Source organism: Maylandia zebra, linkage group LG3, assembly GCF_041146795.1.
Source record: "Maylandia zebra isolate NMK-2024a linkage group LG3, Mzebra_GT3a, whole genome shotgun sequence".
Taxonomy (NCBI): domain Eukaryota; kingdom Metazoa; phylum Chordata; class Actinopteri; order Cichliformes; family Cichlidae; genus Maylandia; species Maylandia zebra.
The window spans coordinates 29148317-29164700 of record NC_135169.1 but is presented as its reverse complement, the minus strand read 5'-3'; the positions used below and the strand labels follow the sequence as shown (position 1 = coordinate 29164700).

At 42.3% G+C, this 16384-nt stretch overlaps 1 protein-coding gene across 1 annotated transcript; it reads right to left on the bottom strand.

Annotated features, from left to right (window-relative positions):
* Positions 1-12: 12 nt before the first annotated feature.
* On the bottom strand, positions 13-13415 carry LOC143416454 (uncharacterized). The gene is made up of 7 exons (XM_076881646.1): positions 13084-13415; positions 8681-8995; positions 8246-8557; positions 6839-6971; positions 6011-6261; positions 5781-5896; positions 13-5060 (listed from the first exon to the last, which is right to left on the bottom strand). The coding sequence occupies exons 1-7, from the start codon at positions 13250-13252 to the stop codon at positions 1803-1805; spliced, it is 4554 nt and encodes a 1517-aa protein (XP_076737761.1). The 5' UTR covers positions 13253-13415; the 3' UTR covers positions 13-1802.
* Between the last annotated feature and the right edge of the window lie 2969 nt (positions 13416-16384).

Below are 16384 nucleotides of genomic sequence, written 5' to 3'. Positions count from 1 at the left end.
TTTGTATTTAAACATTGTTCTTTTTTATGCATGAAACAGCATTTCAGACATCATAACAAATTTCAAACACTGACACAGGAGAAATATTTTGTAAAATACAATTTATACATCCAGGAGACTATAGACTATATTGAAACGATGAAAACAGCTCTAAAAATCATCCATTCAATTTTAATTTTGGTGTCATTATTTTTTAATTATTTAATTGGATCAAAAGTAAAACCTGCCTAAGTTGACTATTGTGGAGCGACGGGACTTCTGGTAATTGTTTTTGGACGGATCCAAAATGGAAAACTGCTGTTAGAACCCCCTTTGTTAGATTAGATCAGAATTTAGACTGTTTTCTCATACAAAGATTTGTTGTTTCATAACTCAACTCTCCCTCTCTCTGTGAGAAAGGTGCCCAAACATGTGTGTTTTAATTGATTGATTCTGGCTGGGTTGCAGAGGATCAAATACTTATTTTACTCAATTAAATGCAAACTGATTTGTAACTTTTGCATAATGAGTCTTTTTTTTCTTTATCTATTAAAATGAAACCGCCATACTTATTAAATACAGTTCATTTCTTTGTAAGTAGAAACACACACACCCTTGTAAATTAGTATGCGGTGCTGTGAAGAACTGTTTTCTGTCTTCCTGGTTTCTTTTTTTATTCTTTTTGTAAACAGTTGTTTTTTAAATGAAACGATTCAGATTCAGTTGAAGGACAGATTCTCAGCTTTGATTCAGTGGATTTAAAATCAAGAATAAAAATGTGAGGAACTAAAGCACTTTTTAACACGATTCATTCACTCCAGGGGTTCAAAAGTAATTTGACAAATTCAATAATTTAAAATAAAATGTTCATTTTCAATGAAAGCCTGAAGCCTTAAAATCATGGACATCACCAGAGGCTGGGTTTCCTTCTTTGTAATACTCTGCCACGTCTTTACAGCAATGGCTTTCAGTTGCTGTTTGTTTTCTTTTCTTTTCTATGTTCATCGTGAAGGAAATGTCAAGAGAAAATGAGTCATGTCATGTCATCTTTAACAATGAGGAAATGATCATTCATAACTCGACAGACTTTTTTCTTCCTGCCTTATGAGCAGTGTCACAGGTTGAACAAGCCTAGTAATTCATTTCTAGTAATCGAAACAATGTGTGGGTTTATTTTTATGGGAGTATTTCCAGAAACCTTGTGTACAGTATAAACTTAGGCATTATAATTCTTAAAACATCCTCATTCAGTTCACAGAAAAAGAAAAACACTTTGTTAAAGTTCTGAGACTTGTAGATGAAAATTTCTGCTGCAAGACAACAACAAAAGAAAAACTAAACTAAACAAAAAGAAAGAAATACTTGATCTAATAAATAATATGTTTTTAATTTATTAAATTAAGAGCTTAAAAGATTAATCAGTGTAATTAAAACCTTACACTGATCAAATATGCATGCCAAATATCCTTGAGCAAGAGCATGTGATGGAAGCAGTTACATAGAAAATGTATAGCATGCTGGTAGGGTAACTATGGCATAGTGGCAAGTTGCTTTGAGTGCTATGAGGAGAAAAGTGCCATATAAAAACAAACCCATTTACCCATCACTGTAATTTGAGAAACTCAAAACGGCAAAATATTTTCCATTTTCAAATTTAGATCATTTAGTTTCAAAATGTTGAATCATTGTCTCATAAATATATTGGAGAGAAAGATGCAATTCCCCTCAAATATAAAAAATGACGTAAAAGGAAAGTACTAAATTACTATTGAAGTAAACGTATTTAAAGTGTGTATTCAGGTACAAGACTTAAGTAAATGTGTTTAGTTATATTCAACCAGTCCAACGAATACATGGAGCAACACAAGAAGAACACAGAGAGAGGTGAAGTGAGTGAAGTGGACCAGGTTTTCACCACTATCAATTTTACTGTTACCTGTGGTGGAGGTAGTGGCGGGGACAGCAGTGGGGACAGTGGTGGGGACAGCTGTAGGGAAAATGGTGGGTGTAGTAGGAAGGGCAGTGGTGGGCACAGTCGGATGGACAGTGGTGGGGAAAGCAGTAGAAGAAGCAGCAGTGGGTACAGCGGTGGGGACAGTAGGAATAGCAGTGGTGGGGTTACTACTAGAAGGGACAGTGGTAGGGACAATTGTTGAAACCGTGGAAGGGACAATGGGGGAAACAGCAGTAAGGGCAGTAGTGGGAACAGTAGGAAGTGCAGTGGTGGAAACAGTGGTGGGGACAGTTGAAGGGACAATAGGGGAAACAGCAGTAGGGTCAGTCCTGGGTAGAGAAGTAGAAGAAGCAGCAGGAATAGTAGAAGGGACATTGGTGGGGACAGTGATTGGGATAGGACTAGGGGAGGTGGTGTGGCTAGGAGTAGTAACAGTGGTGGGGACAGTGGTTGGGATAGGAGTAGGGGAGGTGGTGTGGCTAGGAGTAGTAACAGTGGTGGGGACAGTGGTTGGGATAGGAGTAGTGGAGGTGGTGTGGCTAGGAGTAGTAACAGTGGTGGGGACAGTGGTTGGGATAGGAGTAGGGGAGGTGGTGTGGCTAGGAGTAGTAACAGTGGTGGGGACAGTGGTTGGGATAGGAGTAGGGGAGGTGGTGTGGCTAGGAGTAGTAACAGTGGTGGGGACAGTGGTTGGGATAGGAGTAGGGGAGGTGGTGTGGCTAGGAGTAGTAACAGTGGTGGGGACAGTGGTTGGGATAGGAGTAGTGGAGGTGGTGTGGCTAGGAGTAGTAACAGTGGTGGGGACAGTGGTTGGGATAGGAGTAGTGGAGGTGGTGTGGCTAGGAGTAGTGACAGTAGGTAGGGCAGTGGTGGGCACAGTCGGATGGACAGTGGTGGGGAAAGCAGTAGAAGAAGCAGCAGTGGGTACAGCGGTGGGGACAGTAGGAATAGCAGTGGTGGGGTTACTAGAAGGGACAGTGGTAGGGACAATTGTTGAAACCGTGGAAGGGACAATGGGGGAAACAGCAGTAAGGGCAGTAGTGGGAACAGTAGGAAGTGCAGTGGTGGAAACAGTGGTGGGGACAGTTGAAGGGACAATAGGGGAAACAGCAGTAGGGTCAGTCCTGGGTAGAGAAGTAGAAGAAGCAGCAGGAATAGTAGAAGGGACATTGGTGGGGACAGTGATTGGGATAGGACTAGGGGAGGTGGTGTGGCTAGGAGTAGTAACAGTGGTGGGGACAGTGGTTGGGATAGGAGTAGGGGAGGTGGTGTGGCTAGGAGTAGTAACAGTGGTGGGGACAGTGGTTGGGATAGGAGTAGTGGAGGTGGTGTGGCTAGGAGTAGTGACAGTGGTGGGGACAGTGGTTGGGATAGGAGTAGGGGAGGTGGTGTGGCTAGGAGTAGTAACAGTGGTGGGGACAGTGGTTGGGATAGGAGTAGGGGAGGTGGTGTGGCTAGGAGTAGTAACAGTGGTGGGGACAGTGGTTGGGATAGGAGTAGGGGAGGTGGTGTGGCTAGGAGTAGTAACAGTGGTGGGGACAGTGGTTGGGATAGGAGTAGGGGAGGTGGTGTGGCTAGGAGTAGTAACAGTGGTGGGGACAGTGGTTGGGATAGGAGTAGTGGAGGTGGTGTGGCTAGGAGTAGTAACAGTGGTGGGGACAGTGGTTGGGATAGGAGTAGTGGAGGTGGTGTGGCTAGGAGTAGTGACAGTAGGTAGGGCAGTGGTGGACACAGTCGGATGGACAGTGGCGGGGAAAGCAGTAGGGAGAATGGTGGGAACAGTAGTGGGGAAAGTGGAGGAGAGAATGGGGGGGAAAGCAGTAGGGACAGTGGTGGGCACAGCAGTGTGGACAGCAGTGGGGGCAGTAGTTGGGACAGTGGTGGGCACAGTAGAAGGGGAAGTTGTAAGGACAGCAGTAGGAACAACTGTGGGAACTGTGGTGGAGACAGTGGAAAGGACAATTGTGGAAACAGCAGTAGGGAATGTCGTGGGGCCCGTAGAAGGGACTGTGCTGGGGGCTGGAGTAGGGAGAATGGTGGGAACAGTGGTGGGGACAGTAGAGGAGACAATAGGGGAAACAGCAGTAGGGTCGGTCGTGGGGACAGAAATAGAAGAAGCACTGGGGATAGTAGAAGGGACAGTAGGAGGGACAGTGCTGATGGCAGGAGTAGGGACAGTTGTGGGGACAGTAGCAGGGACAGTGGCGGGGAAAGCAGTAGGGAGAATGGTGAGAACAGTGGTGTGATCAGTGGAGGAGACAATAGGGGAAACAGCAGTAGGGTTGGTCATGGGGACAGAAGTAGAAGAAACAGTGGGGATAGTAGAAGGGACAGTAGAAGGGACAGCAGGAGGGACAGTGGTGGGGAAAGTGGTTGGGATAGGAGTAGTGGAGATGGTGGGGCTAGTTGGGATAGGACTAGGGGAGATGGTGGGGTCAGTGCTGGGGGCTGGAGTAGGGACAGTGGTGAGAACAGCAGTAGGGACAATAGTGGAAATAGTAGGAAGGGCAGTGGTGGGGACAGCAGTAGGGACAGTAGGAAAATCAGTGGTGGGGTTACTAGAAGGGACAGCGGTGGGGACAGTACAAGGTGCAGTTGTAAGGACAGCTGTAGGGACAATTGTGGGAATTGTGGTGGAGACAGTGGAAGGGACACTGGGGGAAACGGCAGTAGGGACAGTGCTGGGGGCAGGAGTAGGGATAGTGGTGGGGAAGGTGGAAGGGACAGTGTTGGGGACAGCAGTAGAATAAGCAGCAGTAGGGTCAGTTGTGGGGATACTAGAAGGGACAGCAGTGGGGACACTAGAATGGACAGTAGTGTGGGCAGTAGTTGGGACAGTGGTGGGGACAGGAGTAGAGACAGCGGTGGGGACAGCAGTAGAGACAGTGGTGGGGACAGGAAGAGTTGATGATGTTGGACAGGTGAAATAAAAGTCACTGTCAGGGCCCAACGAGGTGAAGGTAACAAAGTTTGGTTGAGTGCCAGTGACGGTGTCCTTGATCCAATTTTGGTACTCTGACACACGAGTGAAGACTGCAGGTCTTGCACAGTCATCATTAAAAGTCACAACTCCACTCTGGAGCCATTCAAAGCCTCTCTTTGTCATTAGTTGTCCCCCTAAGTTACCCTGTGAGAAAAGAAAGATCAAAGTTCTGAAGGCAGAGAAATACCTTTTAGTTACACCTGTTTCTGTGTTGATCCTGCTAAAGCATGAATATTATGAACGCTAACCTAAAATGCAGTTTGCTTACCTCAATCTAAGCTATTATTTTATTTATGAGTCTGTAATTAACTTTAACAGTCACAAAGACAGTAACAAAATGAAACAGTCAGCCAATCTAAAAATGAAAGGAGAGTCTCTAAGTAAGTGTGAACGATTTCTACAAGCTGCAACTGGATAGCTATCAAACAATCACAAATATATTTTTGATTCGCTTATATGTTAAGAGGAGGCTTCTTCAAGGACAGAAAAAGCTAAACAGACACTGAAGCGCCTTACTAGTCCCCACTGAGAATTAATTTTAAAGCTTGTTTTTGTGGGGGGGTTTATGGGTTTTTTTGTGTTTTTGTGGTTGACCTGTTGCACTTAGGCACTCAAGTGCATTTACGACTATGATGTCACTGATAAAAAATTTCCCAGAAGTTTCGATAAGATATTTTTTGCATATCCAACTGTGCTGAAACTCGATTGAGTAATAAATCATCTTGGTTGAGTCGTGAAAGCTAACAGTCTATAATATCAGTAAGGTCGATACAATAACAGAAAAAACAATCCAATATGAAAGTAACACATAATTCTCACAGCACTAATCAAGGAGTGACATTATACATGAATCTTTGGGATCACCTGACATGAATCCTTCTCTCCAGCGCTGAGCCCAGCACAGATCATGTTCTCCATGATCACTTTGTCACCTTCATAGTAGCACTGACACTCATTGTTTCCCACTACTGGTACATTTACTTCACGCAGGATGTTCAGGAAGGAATCGTTACCGAATTGTAAAAAGAAATAGAAGAGCTTTAAAAAAAAACCTGTACATTCCTAGAAAATTAAAAAATATTTTATATACTTACCATTTTCACATATATCAGTAATCCAGCTGCTTGTCCCACTGTGGAAAGTGCTTTTTGATGAGGCTAAGCAGACTGGCTGAATGTAGTCTGTGAAAGTCACAGGAACTGACAGCTTCAGAAGACAAATGTCGTTCTCATGTGTGTTGTTGTTGAATTCAGGATGGCAGATGATGTCTTCTAATGTTCGAGACATTTTGCTGGAGCTTAAATCTGACTGGTTGTGGCAGCCGAGATGGACCTCTGTCAGGTTACTAAATTTAAAAATTGTGAAAAAGAATGGTTTGTTGTTTTTTTTCTTTTCTATTAGCTTGATTTGGTCAAGATCACATTTCAAACCAGGTACTGTTCATGTGATCTTGAAAATGGACACATCAGTGATTTATTGTGCAAAAATGGAATCATTACTTTCAAAGCTCTTTTTTCTCCTTGTGTGTGTGTTTCTGTGTTTGGGGTTAATTATTGGCAGGGATAATGATTTAAAGATATCTGTGAAATTATTATTATTATTATTATTATTATTATTATTATTATTATTATTATTATTATTATTATTATTATTAACAAACAGCTAGGCTAGCCTTTCCCCATTGTATGTCTTTATGCTAAACATTTTGGACAGCAGTTACATCTCAGATTTGGACAACCTCCAGAAGCGATCTGCTTGATCCCATCACAATAGTGAACTCACGTGGTCTGCCACGTCACACTGAGGGTCCAATGATTCTTGTTGCCCTAAAAAATTGTTTCTGGAAATGTATTTCTGTAGAATAAATTTTTTAAGATATTACAAACTCCTGACCTTCAGACTTACTTACAACAGTGACTTACTGTGATATGCAGGAAGCAGCTGTCAGCACCCACTGGTTGGTGATTAAGGACCCCCCACACCGAAACTCTCCATTGTGGCTTATAGTGACCTGCCAGGGCCAACTTTCTGTGCTTTCCACAGCCCTGCCGCATGCTGGCAAAACAAAAGATCACAGCTAACTGTAAAAACTACTTTTCCATGTCACAAGGAGTCGCCACAGTGGGTAGCTCGTCATGTTTTGTTTAGCTGAGTTTTATGCTGAATGTCCCTCCTGATGAAAACCCAAAGGGGATAAACCATAGATAACTGTAATAGGCCCATTTCACTCTAGTCATTGGTCATATTGTACACAAACACTGACATCACCACCAGTGTTGGGGAGTAACGGAATACATGTACCGCCCTTACGTATTTAAAATACAAAATATGAGTAACTGTATTCCGTTACAGTTACCGTTTAAAAAGGTGGTATTCAGAATACAGTTACTTTGTTGAAATAAATGGATTACACTGCGGTACTTTCCTGTTTCATTTTGTCGCGGGTCAGGACTGTTTGGGTTTTGTTTGACAGCTACGTTCTGTTGTTCCAGGCGGCAGCGTTACGGTTGCCGTGGTTACAGGGCGACGCTCTCTCTCTCTCTCTGTGACTGTGTGTTTCCTGGGTGAGAGAGCGCCTTTTCGTTGTTGTTGTTGTTGTGCTAAGCTAACAGGCAGAATGCTACAAGCATAGCTCTAAAGAATGTAGCATCATGGGCAGTGTAGTCCGTGTCGCGGACCTTCAGTAATAGTAATAAATCACACAGCAATAGTACATTCACGTTGTTGTAAAAAGCATGATAATATATTAAGTAATCCAAAGTATTCAGAATACGTTACTGTCATTGAGTAACGTAACGGAATATGTTACAGAATACATTTTGGAGCATGTATTCTGTATTCTGTAATGGAATACATTTTAAAAGTAACCTTCCCAACACTGATCACCACAGCTCCCTTCTAATGATAGAAGCAATGAGGGTGTGTTCCTGCAGCAACGTGGGCTGAATGAGGAGCCTCTAGCGCTGTCCCACAGTTTAAATATCTGCATCATTTAAGTTCCAGCTGTCGTCAAAGACTGTTCCCCAGATGTTATTGTGATAAATTTCTACTCTGCATCAAGTTAATCCAGCTAATCTGATTGGACCTTTTAAGCATAAGTCACAAGACAAACTACTTTTTTAATATATGTAACTTATATTAAATATACACATACATATAACTTCAAGCACTAGGTGCAGTGACTCCCAAGCTTTGCAAGTGGCTCCAGCTGATCCCAGAAACAACATCGGAGATCTATGTGGCTCTATGTGAAGGATAGACCTTCCACATATATGTATGACACTAAAGACACCATGAGGAAATTGTTCTCTATCTATAAGTTGTCTCACCTGAACAAATGACACTAACATCGTAGTGATGTTCACTGTAGTAGTTTCCCCATCCAGAGTGTTGACATTCAGTTAGAGAACTTTCATTTCCTGAACAGGTCACATCACCAAGCCAAATCGGTCCCAATCCTTCACCAAAATAAGCAAGTCGTGGAACCTCTAGTGCTGACCCACAGTTTATCTGTCTGCAAACCACATCAGCATCGTTTAGGTCCCAGTTAAAATCAGAGACTGTTCCCCAGATGTTATTGTGATAAACTTCTACTCTGCCAGAGCATCGAGTTGATCCAAAGCCAGCTAATCTGATCAGATCTATCAGACAAAGGACATAACAAAATTTTGATATGTTATTTTTATTATATATAAAAGATTTCTCATATGACACACAAGAATAGGCTGATCTATAATGTCTTGAATATTTAACAGTTTTCTCACCTGAACAGATCACACCAGCATCCTGACCATGTCCACAGCTGTGTGATCCAAATCCACTGTGTCGACACTTAGTGAGAGAGGTTTCAGTACCTGAACAGCCCACATTATCAAGCCAAATCTGTCCAGTTCCTGCACCAAAGTGAGCTGAATGAGGAGCTTCCAGTGCCGTCCCACAGTTTAACTGTCTGCAAACCACCTCTGCATCATTTAAGTCCCAGCCATTATCACAAACCGTTCCCCGTATGTTATTGTGATAAATTTCTACTCTCCCAGAGCATCGACTTGATCCAGATCCAGTTAAGATCATTGGTACAGCTGAAAACAAAACACAAAGATAAGGTTGGGATAGTTCATGCAATACTTTTAATGTCCAAGCACAGTGTAAAGTCTAATTGTTGAATGTTGTCATTGTGCTTCTTAAATTTTTAAGGTCTGAGTTCAATCTATAGGATCAAGACATTCCTTTGTCTCGGACCACTGGCTGGAGAGGCTTTTATTGCAGATATGTTCTCTGGATCTGGAAGATCTGTTTCTTGTGATGTTGCTTCCTGCTTTTATGATTATTTTGGTGAGCAGGAAGTCATGCATACAGAGACACACACATTCTCACACACTCACTCAAACACACACGCACACATTCTCACACACGCACACACACACACACACACACTCTCTCACATGCATACAGATGTTTACACATACACACACATAGTGCCTTGTCTTAGAACCATGTGGGAGGTGCTTTGCTGTGATGTGTATTGTGTGAACTGTTTTCCCAACAAAAGGCAGCAAGCGGAGGCCGTCGTTGGGAAAACAGGATTCAGAGTGCTTTCTGAGACACCGGCTGGGGCCTCCCTTGTTAGCAAGTAAAAGATGTTCATCTTGTTTTTGTCGTTAACGAGAATAAGTCTCTAGACTAGTGGGGCTTGTGGAAACACAGACCCAACATACAGTTACCCCAGTTTACAATATTATTTCGAATGAGATAACACTGACGGTTAAAACAGGTGGATTAACGAGCTCCATGTATTTGCTGGGCTCAGTGTCTTTCCTCTGGGTTAGACCACATGTTAGCTCTCTGCCAGGCTGCTCTCTGCTCTGTTCCGGATCTTCAGGGTATATTGGGCACTTCAGACCATTAGGAAGACAGATTAGCTGGTGTCTACTTCCCTGAGGTGTTGGGCAGAGCCTTGTCTCTAGTATCATCCCATTTCTTCCATGTCACTTTACTCAGATTTGTCTGAATTTTCTTGTTTGTTTGTTTGTTTGTTTTTCAACTCCAGCGCACCTCTTGTGTGGCAGCCTGTTACAGAAGCTCTATTCATTTCTGTGTCCTTCCTAAAACTTCCCCTTCTCAATCGCAAGCAGAGAGTGTTTGTTAGCGCCATCTGTAGAAAACACAGTTTTTACCGTTCTTCCCGCTGTAAACACCACTGTTTTGTTCAGAAAAAAAACAATGCGTGTATTTTTTATCATAACTCTGGTTTTATGTCGCCCATCGACACAATTCAAAAACTGGTATATAGTTTGAAGTCCGCACTTTCGACCCAAGTTGAAATGGAGACTCAGAGTCGCTACATCTTGTAGCTGTGTTGTCTGAAATTGGTCATGTGATTTTTAGGCGCCGGTGCGTCCCTCGACCCCAGAGGGTTAAGAACTGTTTTGAGTCCACTGTTTGGGAGATGCTCTGTGATGACCACTGGGAGGACATTGACAGCCTTGCGACCTGCATTATGGATTACATTAACTTATGCATGGATAACACCGTACCCACCGTGCAGTGTTTTTCCAAACACAAACCTTTGATCACCCGAGAAATAAAAGCCGTTCTGAAGCAGAAGAGGAGAGCCTTCACTTCTGAAGACAAGGAGCAACGGAAAAAGGAATAGAGAGAGCTAAAAGGACTGATCAGGAATGGGAAGGACAGCTACAGGCAGAAGATGGAGAACCAGATTCAGTAGAACGATGTTAGCAAATTCTGGAGAGGCCTTAGAACCATCTTGCGCCACAAAGAATAGAACTCTGCCTGGGGGGGGGGGCGCTGCCACAGTAGCCAATACACATCCAGCACACGGCTCTAGCTTGTCTCTCTCAACCATCCAGGTTACGAGAGAACTGAGCAGGATTAAAGCCAATACCCTAATGAGCTCATCACTGGACCCACTTCAGTTTGCCTATCAGCTTGGAATTGGAGTAGATGATGCCATCATTCACCTCCTACATCATTCCCTTTCTCACCTGGAGACCGCTGGGACCACTGTGAGAATCCTGTTCTCCAATTTCTCCAGTGCCTTCAACACCATTCTTCCCACAGTCATGAAGGAGAATCTGGAGAACACAGGAGTGGACCATCACCTCGCATACTAGACTACCTCACCGACCGACCACAGTATGTGAGAACTCAGGACTGGGTCATCAGCAGTACGGGGGCCCCACGGGAAATGGCTCTGGCTCTGTTCCTCTTTACCATCTACACTGTAGACTTCTCTCACAACTTCACCCAGTGCTTCCTGCAGAAGTTCTCTGATGACTTTGCAATAGTCGGCCTCATCACTGATGGGCAAGACAAGGATTACAGAGAACTGACCCAAGGCTTTGTGGACTGGTGCCAGCAGAACAACCTCCAGATCAACACTGAAAAAAACCAAGGAGCTGGTGGTAGACTTCTGCAGGCACAAACATCCTCCACTATACTAAACACAAATGGTATGGACATTGAGGCTGTGGTCAGCTACAGGTACCTTGGGTTCATCTGAACAATAAACTGGACTGGACTCATGATTCAGATGCTCTCTACAGGAAAGGGCAGAGCAGGCTGTACCTGCTGCAGAGACTCAGGTCTTTTGGAGTGAAGGGCTCACTCCTGAAGACCTTCTATGACTCTGTGTTGGCCTTGGCCATATTTTAACATGTGGTCTGCTGGGGTGGCACCATCTCAGCTGGAGACAGAAAGTGACTGAACAGAGTGATCCGGAGGGCCAGCTCTGTTCTAGGATGCCCTCTGGACCCAGTGGAGGTGGTGAGTGACAGAATGGTGGCTAAGGTGTCATCCTTGTTGGACAACATCTCCCACCCCATGCAGGAGACTCTGACAGCACTGAGCAGCACCTTCAGGGTCAGGCTGCGGCACCCATGGTGTGGGACAGAGAGACTCCGCAGGTCTTTCCTTCCTACTGCTGTCGGACTCCACAACAAGAGACTTTACAGATTACCACATATGCACAGACAGACATACACATATAGGTGCAATACCACTGAGTGTAATTTTTCTGACAACATAGTATTCTGTTCTATATAGTATTTTATTCTATTGTATTGTCAAGGTGAGTGCTGTGTAACAGGCAGGAGGTAGGGCCCAAATGTAGGACTCAGAAATTGAGTGATTAACTAAAGGAGGCAGCTTTATTGCTGGAGAACATACAAACATGAAATACCAGGGAACTAAACTAAAAATATGAATATCCAACTTAAAAACTGAGAAACTAGAAAACAAACCAAGACACAGCAAGCTAGAACATTACTAGAAACACAGAGACAAAACACAACACGGTGAGGGAATGACATGACACAGTGCAAGGAAAACACAGGGCTTAAATAAACACTATAGTAATCAGGGAATGGGAGACAGGAGGGAAACACAGCTGGGAGAAATCAGACTTAATGAGACAAGGGAAGTAAAACCAGAAACACTGACATAAGACACAGACTTCCAAAGTAAAACAGGAAACACACAACAGACACAGAGGCATGGACTTGACACTGAGCAAAGGGAACACGGAAACAAAACCTGGGAACAAAGAACAAAGGACTAGAGCTAGAAATACAAAACAGAAAGCAAAACACTTTTAGTCAAAACATGAGGAAATAAAAGTACAATACTCAAAAAACTGGGTCACCAACCTAGAACCATGAGATTTATATAGTAAGTTATTATTTTTATCTTATTATAGTTTATGGTTTTTCCTCATTTTTACTGCTGCAACTTTGCACTGTCCATTTTCTGGTGTACACAACAAATTTCCTATGTGTGGGACTAATAAAAGTCTATCTCTTATCTATCTTTTCCATCTCCTTCTCAGGCTTGGCCTTCACATTGGGCAGAACCCTGATCTGTTGCCTAGGGTATCGTGCCATCGACTCTAGGGGTGTCTAAAAGTGTTATACTGTACATAACTGAGTGAAGAGAGAGCCTCGATGTGAAAGCAAATGTCTGCATTTACAGAGAATGATGGAACACTTCATTACCGAAATCCTAGAGAGTATGGTTACTGTACAGCTTAATTTGACTCCTCACAATGAATGTAATCTAAAACACACCAATGAATGGATGAAAAAGCTCTAAAACAGAAAAGTTACATTTACATGGCATTACTTGACATTGAGTAGATCCAAATGTATCTCACCTGAACAGATCACACCAGCATCCTCATCGTGTTTACAGGTATTTACTCCAAATCCACTGTGTTGACACTCAGTTAAAGAACCTTCTTTTCCTGAACAGGCCACATCATCAAGCCAAATCTGTCCAGTTCCTGCACCAAAGTGAGCTGATCGAAGAGCCTCTAGTGCCATCCCACAGTTTAACTCTCTGCAGACAACTTCAGCATCGTTTAAGTCCCAGCCATTATCACAGACTGTTCCCCAGATTTTATTGTGAAAAATTTCTACTCTGCCAGAACATCGAGTCGATCCAGCTAGTCTGATTGGACCTTTTGAGCATAAGTCACAAAAGAAACCATCATTTTGATATATGTGCCTTACATGTGCCTTGTTGTTTTTTTTTAAATGTATGACACTGAACAGACTATGAAGCAAATTGTTACATATCTAAAAGTGTTCTCATTTTGTCACCTGAACAGATTACACCAACATCGTAGTAATGTCCAGAGTAGTAGTTTCCCCATCCAGAGTGTTGACATTCAGTTAAAGAACTTTCATTTCCCGAACAGGTCACATCACTGAGCCAAATCTGTCCAGTTCCTTCACCAAAGTAAGCAAGTCGTGGAGCATCTACTGCCGATCCACAGTTTATCTGTCTGCAAACCACATCAGCATCGTTTAGGTCCCAGTTATAATCAGAGACTGTTCCCCAGATATTTTTATGATAAATTTCTACTCTGCCAGAGCATCGAGTCGATCCAGAGCCAGCCAATCTGATCAGATCTATTAAACATAGGGCATAAAAATGTTTTGATATGTTCTTTACATTATATAGGAATGATTTTATATATGACACACAAGAACAGAATGACTTATGATGTTGTCAATATCTAACAGTTTTATTACCTGAACAGATGACACCAGCATCCTGACCTTGTCCACAGCTGTGTGATCCAAATCCACTGTGTTTACATTCAGTTAGAGAACTTTCAGTACCTGAACAGGCCACATTATCAAGCCAAATCGGTCCAGTTCCTGCACCAAAGTGAGCTGAATGAGGAACTTCCAGTGCCGTCCCACAGTTTAATTGTCCGCAAACCACCTCTGCATCATTTAAGTCCCAGCCACCATCAGAGACTCTTCCCCAGATGTTATTGTGATAAATTTCTACTCTGCCAGAGCATCGAGTTGATCCAGACCCAGCTAACCTGATAAGATCTATCAGACAAAGGGCATAACCATTATTTTATATGTTCATTACATTTTATAGGAGAGATTTCATTTGTGGCACACAAGAACAGAATGACTTATAATGTCTTCATTATCTAAATGTTTTCTTGCCTGAACAGATCACACCAGCATTCCGATCATATCCACATTTGCGTCTTCCAAATTCACTGTGTTGGCACTCATTTAGAGAACTTTCGTTTCCTGAACAGTTGACATTATCAAGCCAAATCTGTTCAGTTTCTGCACGAAAGTGAGCTGATCGAGGAGTTTCTAGTGCTGTCCCACAGTTTAATTGTCTGCAAACCACCTCTGCATCATTTAAGTCCCAGTTATAATCAGAAACTGACACCCAGTTATGTTTGTGATAAATTTCTACTCTTCCAGAGCATCGAGTCGATCCAGATCCAGTTAAAATGATTTTGGCTCCATCTAAAAAAGCAAGAACAAAGAACATAAAAGAAATGTGGTGGATACAACATACCATGCTTTTCATACTGAAGCATAGTTGCCCACACAGAAGTAAGAACCATAAGACACAAAACATAAAAAGAACGAAGAAAGCTTTCTCAAAGAAATGTTATTACAAATTATTGATAAGCGTATACATCGTTGCATTATTTTTATGCATTTATTTTTTTTAAAAAGTAAAAAATAATGCTTGAAAATTACTCACAACTTAAAATTATTTACAGTAGGCTATAACACTACAAAAAATTTCTGCTCAAAAACATATACTTTTTTTTTTTAAACTCATTGCATCTTAGTGCTTAGTGATAAAATTGCACGCTAATCTCAGGAAAATTACATAACACATGCATTGTAAATTTAGGAGTTATTGCATACTAAGTCACTGGCTCTATTATAGAATGCAACCGATAATGGTATTTAGTATTTTTCTCTTGTTGCTGTAGAGCTGACATCTGGAAACGTGTTCCAAAAAAAACATGAAAGCTTTTTTTTTTTTTTTTTTTTTTTTTTTTAAAAACATGAAAGTTAACGAAGACAGAGCTTTTGTTTGCTCACCGGGCAGCTTTGAAGCACAACCTGAAAAGCAGAAATGAAAGACAAAAAAAGTTTAGTTCAGATAAAGACATATCTTCATATCACACATAGTTATTTGGGCAGGACCTCTTAAAGTTGTATTGTTATGCATTGTGTACCCCAAGCATCTATTTAAAAGGGGTTAATACATTAACATACAAACCCCACTTTTCAGTTATTTATTTGTAAAAAATGTTTGGAATCATGTATGATTTTCGTTCCACTTCTCACTTGTACACCACTTTGTGTTGGTCTTTCACTTGGGATTCCAATAAAATTGATTCATGTTTGTGGCTGTAATGTGACAAAATGTGGAAAAGTTCAAGGGGAGGCAAATACTTTCGCAAGCCACTGTAATAACTTTTGATGTTACAAAGCAGTATTTATAAAGAGAAAACGCTCTCTTTATTTTAAAAAGGTAATTTCAAAAGAACTTGTATCACCACCTCCAGGTTCACTGTTCTAACACATATGCCACAACTATCACATCCTTGTCTTCGCTTCAGCCACTGCCCCAGTTGTGTTCTGCATGGCCTGTCGGTACCTATCAATTGCTTCTGTAGTCCCACAAGCTCATCAAGCCCCATGGGACTCCTTCTTCAGTCTAGTGACTCCCTTCACCTCTGGTGTCCACCATTTGGTTCGGGTATAACCACCACAACAGGCACCAACCACCTTGTGGTTGCAGCTCAGTGCTGCGACTTCGACGATGGAGGTGCTGAACATTGAGTCCATTCTCACTTTTTTTTTTTGTGTACCACACCCTCTACTTTGGGGCAATTGCAAAATGATCACTGCATTATTTGACATCTTGATTCACCACAGTAATTTTGAAGGTGTCAACTGATATCAGGTGGTCACAGGCTTGGTCTCAGTCATTGAAACAGATATATAGATGACAGACAATTTGCAAGCTCATTGGACATGGTCATGCACTTCTACAAACAGATTGCAGTATGAGTTATTGTGATGTTTTAGCAATAGATGCAAGCCAATAGGTCACTTGGTTTTGAGCTTGTGGTTTAAAATGTTATTTTAAGGCTCTTCTTTGTT

Coding starts and splice junctions, on each gene's coding strand:
- LOC143416454 (XM_076881646.1), bottom strand. CDS start 13,252: ATGGCACTAGAGGCTCTTCGATCAGCTCACTTTGGTGCAGGAACTGGA. Junction 6,972..8,245: donor TGTTAGTGTCATTTGTTCAG/GTGAGACAACTT, acceptor TTGTTTTGCCAG/CATGCGGCAGGGCTGTGGAA. Junction 5,061..5,780: donor GAGAGAAGGATTCATGTCAG/GTGATCCCAAAG, acceptor CTTTTCTCACAG/GGTAACTTAGGGGGACAACT.